Here is a 10,188-nt window from a genome sequence, read left to right as displayed (position 1 = left end):
AGGTAATATAACCTGGCCCAGTACCTCTGTAACCAGCACCAACAGGTAATATAACCTGGCCCAGTACCTCTGTAACCAGTACCAGCAGGTAATATAACCTGGCCCAGTACCTCTGTAACCAGTACCAACAGGTAATATAACCTGGCCCAGTACCTCTGTAACCAGCACCAACAGGTAATATAACCTGGCCCAGTACCTCTGTAACCAGCACCAACAGGTAATAGAACCTGGCCCAGTACCTCTGTAACCAGTACCAGCAGGTAATATAACCTGGCCCAGTACCTCTGTAACCAGTACCAACAGGTAATATAACCTGGCCCAGTACCTCTGTAACCAGTACCAGCAGGTAAAATAACCTGGCCCAGTACCTCTGTAACCAGTACCAACAGGTAATACAACCTGGCCCAGTACCTCTGTAACCAGTACCAACAGGTAATATAACCTGGCCCAGTACCTCTGTAACCAGTACCAGCAGGTAATATAACCTGGCCCAGTACCTCTGTAACCAGTACCAACAGGTAATAGAACCTGGCCCAGTACCTCTGTAACCAGTACCAACAGGTAATATAACCTGGCCCAGTACCTCTGTAACCAGTACCAACAGGTAATATAACCTGGCCCAGTACCTCTGTAACCAGTACCAACAGGTAATATAACCTGGCCCAGTACCTCTGTAACCAGTACCAACAGGTAATATAACCTGGCCCAGTACCTCTGTAACCAGCACCAACAGGTAATATAACCTGGCCCAGTACCTCTGTAACCAGCACCAACAGGTAATATAACCTGGCCCAGTACCTCTGTAACCAGCACCAACAGGTAATATAACCTGGCCCAGTACCTCTGTAACCAGCACCAACAGGTAACACAACCTGTCTCAGTACCGCAGGACAACTAGTCGATCACAGAGTTAATATGTTGTTGTGTTGTATCAGGGCAACTAATCGATCACAGAGTTAATATGTTGTTGTGTTGTAACAGGGCAACTAAACGATCACGGAGTTAATATGTTGTTGTGTTGTATCAGTGCAACTAATTGATCACAGAGTTAATATGTTGTTGTGTTGTAACAGGGCAAATAAACGATCACAGAGTTAATATGTTGTTGTGTTGTAACAGGGCAACTAATCGATCACAGAGTTAATATGTTGTTGTGTTGTAACAGGGCAACTAATTGATCACAGAGTTAATATGTTGTTGTGTTGTAACAGGGCAACTAAACGATCACAGAGTTAATATGTTGTTGTGTTGTAACAGGGCAACTAATCGATCACAGAGTTAATATGTTGTTTTGTTATCACAGGGCAACGAGTCGATCACAGAGTTAATATGTTGTTGTGTTGTATCAGGGTAACTAAACAATCACAGAGTTAATATGTTGTTTTGTTACCACAGGGCAACTAGTCGATCACAGAGTTAATATGTTGTTGTGTTGTAACAGGGCAACTAGTCGATCACAGAGTTAATATGTTGTTTTGTTACCACAGGGCAACTAGTCGATCACAGAGTTAATATGTTGTTTTGTTACCACAGGGCAACTAGTCGATCACAGAGTTAATATGTTGTTTTGTTACCACAGGGCAACTAGTCGATCACAGAGTTAATATGTTGTTTTGTTATCACAGGGCAACGAGTCGATCATCGATCTGATCCACACCACACGTATCCACCTGATGCCCTCCATGAACCCTGATGGCTTTGAGAAGGCTGCCTCCCAGGTAACACAAACCTCCCAGGCTGCCTCTCAGGTAACACACACCTCCCAGGCTGCCTCTCAGGTAACACACACCTCACAGTTAACACACCTTGATGGCTTTGAGAAGGCTGCCTCCCAGGTAATACACACCTCACAGTTAACACACCTTGATGGCTTTGAGAAGGCTGCTTCCCAGGTAACACACACCTCACACAGGACTGGTTCATGGGTTTTGTCTTGTGGACAGACGAGGTAACATCTCTCTGTTCCCTCTGTGTGTCAGTCGGGGGAGATGAAGGATTGGTTCGTTGGTCATAGTAACCCCCAGGGGGTTGGTAACATCTCTCTGTTCCCTCTGTGTGTCAGTCGGGGGAGATGAAGGATTGGTTCGTTGGTCGTAGTAACCCCCAGGGGGTTGGTAACATCTCTCTGTTCCCTCTGTTTGTCAGTCGTGGGAGATGAAGGATTGGTTCGTTGGTCGTAGCAACGCCCCCCAGGGGGTTGGTAACATCTCTCTGTTCCCTCTGTGTGTCAGTCGGGGGAGATGAAGGATTGGTTCGTTGGTCGAAGTAACGCCCAGGGGGTCGACCTGAACAGGAACTTCCCTGATCTGGATCGCATCGTCTACGGCAACGAGAAGGAGGGCGGAGCCAACAACCACCTGCTCAACAACATGAAGAAGGCCGTCGACGAAAATACCAAGGTAACTCACCTGTCTGTCTGGTAACACACCTGTCTGTCTGGTAACACACCTGTCTGTCTGTCTGGTAACACACCTGTCTGTCTTTCTGGTAACACACCTGTCTGTCTGGTAACACACCTGCCTGTCTGGTAACACACCTGTCTGTCTGTCTGGTAACACACCTGTCTGTCTGTCTGGTAACACACCTGTCTGTCTGGTAACAGCTGCCCATCTGTCTGTCTGGTAACACACCTGTCTGTCTTTCTGTCTGTCTGGTAACACCTGTCTGTCTGGTAACACACCTCTCTGTCTGTCTGGTAACACCTGTCTGTCTGTCTGTCTGTCTGTCTGTCTGTCTGTCTGTCTGTCTGCCTGGTAACACACCTCTCTGTCTGTCTGGTAACACCTGTCTGTCTTTCTGTCTGTCTGGTAACACCTGTCTGTCTGTCTGTCTGTGTGGTAACACCTGTCTGTCTGTCTGTCTGTCTGTCTGGTAACACCTGTCTGTCTGTCTGTCTGTCTGTCTGTCTGTCTGTCTGTCTGTCTGTCTGTCTGTGTGGTAACACCTGTCTGTCTGTGTCTGTGTTGTCTCCAGCTGGCTCCAGAGACCAAGGCAGTGATTCGGTGGATAATGGAGATCCCATTCGTCCTCTCAGCTAATCTACACGGAGGAGACGTGGTGGCCAACTACCCCTATGATGAGACACGCAGCGGTACACACACACACACACACACACACACACACACACACACACACACACACACACCACGCTACACACACACACACACACACCACGCTACACACACACACACACACACACGCCACACTACACACACACACACACACACACACACACACACACACACACACACACACACCACGCTACACACACACACACACCACGCTACACACACACACACACACACACACACACACACACCACGCTACACACACACACACACACACACACAGACACACACACACACACACACACACACCGCACAAATCACCATTTCGTGGTTAACAAAATTCTAATAGTGTAGAGCATCATGGGAATCATTTAAACCACTGGGAACCAAACATCTCCACCAGTATAGTGTAGAGCATCATGGGAATCACACTGGGGACCAAACATCTCCACCAGTATAGTGTAGAGCATCATGGGAATCATTTAAACCACTGGGGACCAAACATCTCCACCAGTATAGTGTAGAGCATCATGGGAATCATTTAAACCACTGGGAACCAAACATCTCCACCAGTATAGTGTAGAGCATCATGGGAATCATTTAAACCACTGGGAACCAAACATCTCCACCAGTATAGTGTAGAGCATCGTGGGAATCATTTAAACCACTGGGGACCAAACATCTCCACCAGTATAGTGTAGAGCATCATGGGAATCATTTAAACCACTGGGGACCAAACATCTCCACCAGTATAGTGTAGAGCATCATGGGAATCATTTACACCACTGGGGACCAAACATCTCCACCAGTATAGTGTAGAGCATCATGGGAGTCATTTAAACCACTGGGAACCAAACATCTCCACCAGTATAGTGTAGAGCATCATGGGAATCATTTAAACCACTGGGAACCAAACATCTCCACCAGTATAGTGTAGAGCATCATGGGAATCATTTACACCACTGGGGACCAAACATCTCCACCAGTATAGTGTAGAGCATCATGGGAATCATTTAAACCACTGGGAACCAAACATCTACACCAGGATAGTGTAGAGCATCATGGGAATCATTTACGAGACCCTAAAGTAAAAGACTGAAAAATTCAATTTAAGAATTGAAAGCATAGAAATAGGCACATACAGTGGGGAGAACAAGTATTTGATACACTGCCGATTTTGCAGGTTTTCCTACTTACAAAGCATGTAGAGGTCTGTCATTTTTATAATTTTTTTCTATAATTGCAAACAAAGGTTTCTGTACCAAATATTAAGTTCTGCCTTTCTGATGTATCAAATACTTATGTCATGCAATAAAATGCAAATTTAATTACTTAAAAATCATACAATGTGATTTTCTGGATATTTGTTTTAGATTCCGTCTCTCACAGTTGTAGTGTACTTATGATAACAATGACAGACCTCTACATGCTTTGTAAGTAGGAAAACCTGCAAAATCGGCAGTGTATCAAATACTTGTTCTCCCCACTGTAGAACTGAGAACTACCTCTTAGACTGGCTTTATAGTAGAATAACAGATCTACCTCTTCTTAGACTTTCTTTCAATGAGAATTACAGATCTATAACTCATATTTCTATGTGAATTTGGTCAGGTCGCCCAAACAGTTACATATTGCCACTTGAAGTACGAATAAGTTATCCCTCCCTCCCTCCCTCCCTCCCTCCCTCCCTCTCCCATCCTCTCCCCCTCCCTCCCTCCCTCCCTCCCTCTCTCCCATCCTCTCTTCCCGCCTCCGGCCTCCCTCCCTCCCTCCCTCCCTCCCTCCCTCCCTCTCCCATCCTCTCCCCCTCCCTCCCTCCCTCCCTCCCTCCCTCCCTCCCTCCCTCCCTCCCTCCCATCCTCTCTTCCCCACCTCCCTCCCTCCCTCCCATCCTCTCTTCCCCACTCCCTCCCTCCCTCCCTCCCATCCTCTCTTTCCACCTCCCTCCCTCCCTCCCTCCCTCCCTCCCATCCTCTCTTCCCCACTCCCTCCCTCCCTCCCTCCCATCCTCTCTTCCCCACTCCCTCCCTCCCTCCCTCCCATCCTCTCTTTCCACCTCCCTCCCTCCCTCCCATCCTCTCTTCCCGCCTCCGGCCTCCCTCCCTCCCTCCCTCCCTCCCTCCAGGTTCGACCCATGAGTACAGTGCCAGTCCTGATGATCTCACCTTTAAGTCTCTGGCGAAGTCCTACTCCCAGTTTAATCCAGTGATGTCAGACCCCCAGAGGGCTCCGTGCAGGAAGAACGATGATGACACCAGCTTCACCGACGGCATCACCAATGGAGGGGCCTGGTATAGCGTACCTGGAGGTAACACACAGACAGACACTAGCTTCACCTACGGAGAGGCCTGGTACAGCCTAACACACAGACAGACACTAGCTTCACCTACGGAGAGGCCTGGTACAGCGTACACGGAGGTAAAACACACAGACAGACACTAGCTTCACCTAGGGAGGGGCCTGGTACAGACACTAGCTTCACCTACGGACACTAGCTTCACCTACGGACACTAGCTTCACCTACGGAGGGGCCTGGTACAGCGTAACACACAGACAGACACTAGCTTCACCTACGGACACTAGCTTCACCTACGGAGGGGCCTGGTACAGCGTAAGACACAGACAGACACTAGCTTCACCTACGGAGAGGCCTGGTACAGCGTACCCGGAGGTAACACACAGACAGACACTAGCTTCACCTACGGACACTAGTGTAGTAGTCTCAGTAGGTTACCTGTGTAGTCTCAGTAGGTTACCTGGTTACCTGTGTAGTGTAGTAGTCTCAGTCGGTTACCTGTGTAGTCTCAGTAGGTTACCTGGTTACCTGTGTAGTGTAGTAGTCTCAGTCGGTTACCTGTGTAGTCTCAGTAGGTTACCTGTGTAGTCTCAGTCGGTTACCTGTGTAGTGTAGTAGTCTCAGTCGGTTACCTGTGTAGTCTCAGTAGGTTACCTGGTTACCTGTGTAGTCTCAGTAGGTTACCTGTGTAGTCTCAGTAGGTTACCTGTGTAGTCTAGTAGTCTCAGTAGGTTACCTGTGTAGTCTCAGTAGGTTACCTGTGTAGTGTAGTAGTCTCAGTAGGTTACCTGTGTAGTCTCAGTAGGTTACCTGTGTAGTCTCAGTAGGTTACCTGTGTAGTGTAGTAGTCAGTATGTTACCTGTGTAGTCTCAGTAGGTTACCTGTGTAGTCTCAGTAGGTTACCTGTGTAGTCTCAGTAGATTACCTGTGTAGTCTCAGTAGGTTACCTGTGTAGTGTAGTTGTCTCAGTAGGTTGCAGTTCTTAATGCAGCTGGTGGCCACACCAGATACTGACTGTTACTTTTGATTTTGATCCCCCCTTTGTTCAGGGACACATTATTCCATTTCTGTTAGTCACATGTCTGTGGAACATGTTCAGTTTATGTCTCAGTTGTTGAATCTTGTTTTGTTCATACAAATATTTACGCATGTTCAGTTTGCTGAAAATAAACGCAGTTGACAGTGAGAGGACGTTTCTTTTTTGCTGAGTTTATCTCTCCCTCCGTCCCTCCCTCCCATCCTCCCTCCCCTCTCTTCCTCCCTCCGTCCCCTCCCTCCCATCCTCCCTCCCCTCTCTTCCTCCCTCCCTCCTCTCCCTCCCCTCCCCCTCCCTCCCTCCCTCCCCCCCTCCCCCCTCTCCATCCTTCCCTCCCTCCTCTCCCTCCCTCCCCTCTCTTCCTCCCTCCGTCCCCTCCCTCCCTCCTCTCCCTCCCCTCCCTCACTCCCTCCCCCCCTCCCCCCTCTCCCCAGGCATGCAGGATTTTAACTACCTGAGCAGTAATTGTTTTGAGATAACTCTGGAGCTGAGCTGCGACAAGTTTCCTGCTGAAGAAACACTGAAGACTTATTGGGAGGAGAACCGCAACTCACTGGTCAACTACATAGAGCAGGTACACACACACACACACACACACACACACACACACACACACACACACACACACACACACACACACACACACACACACAGACACACACACACACACACACACACACCACACACACACACACACACACACACACACACACACACACACACACACCACACACACACACACACACCACACACACACACACACACACACGTCATCATTTACATAAATGTGTCTTATTTTACCAAAACATGAATTGTGTGTGTGTGTGTGTATCTGTCTCTCTCTGTGTGTGTGTGTGTGTGTGTGTGTGTATGTGTATGTGTGTGTGTGGTGTGTGGTGTGTGTGTGTGGTGTGTGTGTGTGTGTGTATGTGGTGTGTGTGGTGTGTGTGTGTGTGTGTATGTGGTGTGTGTGGTGTGTATGTGTGTGTATGTGGTGTGTGTGTGTGTGTGTGTTTGTGTGTATGTGGTGTGTGTGTGTGTGTGTGTGTGTGTGTGTGTGTGTGTGTGTGTGTGTGTGTGTGTGTGTGTGTGTGTGTATGGTGTGTGTGTGTGTGTGTGTGTATGGTGTGTGTGTGTGTGTGTGTGTGTGTGTATGGTGTGTGTGTGTGTGTGTAGGTGCATCGTGGTGTGAAGGGCTTCGTGCGTGACCTTCAGGGCGGAGCCATCTTTAACGCCTCCATCTCAGTGGAGGGCATCGACCATGACATCACTACAGGTACAGCCAATCCCAGCCCTCCTAATGATATTGATCATAGTTAATGACTGTGATAATGATATTGATAATTGAGTATTGATTATCAATGTGTATTGATTACTAATGTACTTTATTATTACTTTTATTATTATTATTGTGGCAAAGTACAGTGATAACGATATTGATTATTGATTGTGATTGTGTATTGATAACAGCTATAGAAGGCAGTAATATGTTATTGATTGTGATTGTGTATTGATAACAGCTAAAGAAGGCAGTGATATGTTATTGATTGTGATTGTGTATTGATAACAGCTAAAGAAGGCAGTAATATGTTATTGATGATTGTGTATTGATAACAGCTAAAGGCAGTAATATGTTATTGATGATTGTGTATTGATAACAGCTATAGAAGGCAGTAATATGTTATTGATGATTGTGTATTGATAACAGCTATAGAAGGCAGTAATATGTTATTGATTGTGATTGTGTATTGATAACAGCTATAGAAGGCAGTAATATGTTATTGATTGTGATTGTGTATTGATAACAGCTAAAGAAGGCAGTAATATGTTATTGGTGATTGTGTATTGATAACAGCTAAAGAAGGCAGTAATATGTTATTGGTGATTGTGTATTGATAACAGCTAAAGGCAGTAATATGTTATTGATTGTGATTGTGTATTGATAACAGCTAAGGACGGAGACTACTGGCGTCTCCTGGCAGCAGGAAACTACAAGGTATCTGCTTCGGCTCCTGGTTACCTGACTGTCATCAAGAAGGTGGCTGTCCCCTACAGTCCTGCTATTAGGGTAAGAACCATGATACCATGACAACAACAACCCATAATACCATGACAACCATAATAACATGTCAACACCAATGTTCAGTAGTATTTACCATGACAACAGTATGTTCAGTAGTAGTTACCATGACAACAGTATGTTCAGTAGTAGTTACCATGACAACAGTATGTTCAGTAGTAGTTACCATGACAACAGTATGGTCAGTAGTAGTTAACATGACAACAGTATGTTCAGTAGAAGTTACCATGACAACAGTATGTTCAGTAGTAGTTACTATGACAACAGTATGTTCAGTAGTAGTTACCATGACAACAGTATGTTCAGTAGTAGTTACCTTGACAACAGCCATTGCCCCCAGACTGTCTAACCTGTGTGTGTGTGTGTGTGTGTGCGTGCGTGCGTGCGTGCGTGTGTGTGTGTGTGTGTGTGTGTGTGTGTGTGTCTCCAGGTGGACTTTGAGCTGGAGTCCTTGGTAGAGCGGAAGGAAGAGGAAAAAGAGGAACTGATGGACTGGTGGAAGATGATGTCAGAGACACTCAACTTCTGAACACTCTGATTGGTCCACAGGGCCACCGGCACGTCTGTGATTGGTTGACAGCTTGATCGACGTGTGCGTCTACAAATGGGTGTACTATATTGTGTGTTGTCCCTCACCTCTGTACAGGTCTTCTCTTGATTTGAGTTTTTCTGTGTTTATTTAATTTTGGTTTAATGGTTAATGTTGTTGTCAGGGGTTACCCCATTCCAGGGGGCTCCAACCCTTTTCTAGCATGCGAACTACACATTATTAAACTAGCTTTCCAATAGGCCCTCTTCTCCCCTGCAACTCTTCCCCTGGTCCTTAGTGTACTAGAGGAAGTAGTGGTCAACTCTTCCCTGGTCCTTAGTGTACTAGAGGAAGTAGTGTTGTCAACTCTTCCCTGGTCCTTAGTGTACTAGAGGAAGTAGTGTTGTCAACTCTTCCCTGGTCCTTAGTGTACTAGAGGAAGCAGTGTTGTCATCTCTTCCCTGGTCCTTAGTGTACTAGAGGAAGTAGTGTTGTCAACTCTTCCCTGGTCCTTAGTGTACTAGAGGAAGTAGTGTTGTCATCTCTTCCCTGGTCCTTAGTGTACTAGAGGAAGTAGTGGTCAACTCTTCCCTGGTCCTTAGTGTACTAGAGGAAGCAGTGTTGTCATCTCTTCCCTGGTCCTTAGTGTACTAGAGGAAGTAGTGTTGTCATCTCTTCCCTGGTCCTTAGTGTACTAGAGGAAGCAGTGTTGTCATCTCTTCCCTGGTCCTTAGTGTACTAGAGGAAGTAGTGTTGTCATCTCTTCCCTGGTCCTTAGTGTACTAGAGGAAGTAGTGTTGTCAACTCTTCCCTGGTCCTTAGTGTACTAGAGGAAGTAGTGTTGTCAACTCTTCCCTGGTCCTTAGTGTACTAGAGGAAGTAGTGTTGTCAACTCTTCCCTGGTCCTTAGTGTACTAGAGGAAGTAGTGTTGTCAACTCTTCCCTGGTCCTTAGTGTACTAGAGGAAGTAGTGTTGTCATCTCTTCCCTGGTCCTTAGTGTACTAGAGGAAGTAGTGCACTATGTTTCCTGTCAATATACCTGGTTAATGATGGATAATAAACAGCTCCTATAAAATCTGGTATTATGTTTTATGTCAATATACCTGGTTAATGATGGATAATAAACAGCTCTAAGACCCTATAAAATCTGGTATTATGTTTTATGTCAATATACCTG

The 10,188-nt window shown here is 46.4% G+C and overlaps 1 protein-coding gene and 1 long non-coding RNA gene across 2 annotated transcripts in view; one reads left to right on the top strand and one right to left on the bottom strand.

The window, feature by feature from the left end:
• cpe (carboxypeptidase E) overlaps positions 1–9,377 on the top strand; it is a 32,563-nt gene extending 23,186 nt beyond the window's left edge. Inside the window, exons 3-10 of the mRNA XM_029744722.1 lie at positions 1,626–1,718; positions 2,232–2,399; positions 2,974–3,091; positions 5,194–5,376; positions 6,836–6,975; positions 7,578–7,677; positions 8,351–8,469; positions 8,912–9,377. Of these exons, the coding sequence (XP_029600582.1) occupies positions 1,626–1,718; positions 2,232–2,399; positions 2,974–3,091; positions 5,194–5,376; positions 6,836–6,975; positions 7,578–7,677; positions 8,351–8,469; positions 8,912–9,010 (1,020 nt within the window). The 3' untranslated portion in view covers positions 9,011–9,377. The remainder of the gene's footprint in view (positions 1–1,625; positions 1,719–2,231; positions 2,400–2,973; positions 3,092–5,193; positions 5,377–6,835; positions 6,976–7,577; positions 7,678–8,350; positions 8,470–8,911) is intronic.
• Positions 5,553–6,222, bottom strand: LOC115183511 (uncharacterized). Its single transcript, XR_003874035.1, has 3 exons — positions 6,153–6,222; positions 5,708–6,122; positions 5,553–5,638 (listed from the first exon to the last, which is right to left on the bottom strand). It is a non-coding gene; the product is annotated as an uncharacterized LOC115183511 (long non-coding RNA).
• Positions 9,378–10,188: the final 811 nt, after the last annotated feature.

The sequence above is a fragment of the Salmo trutta genome, unplaced genomic scaffold, assembly GCF_901001165.1.
Source record: "Salmo trutta unplaced genomic scaffold, fSalTru1.1, whole genome shotgun sequence".
In the NCBI taxonomy this organism is placed as follows: domain Eukaryota; kingdom Metazoa; phylum Chordata; class Actinopteri; order Salmoniformes; family Salmonidae; genus Salmo; species Salmo trutta.
Note: the sequence above shows the minus strand (reverse complement) of the source record. Positions and strands in the feature narration are given on the sequence as shown.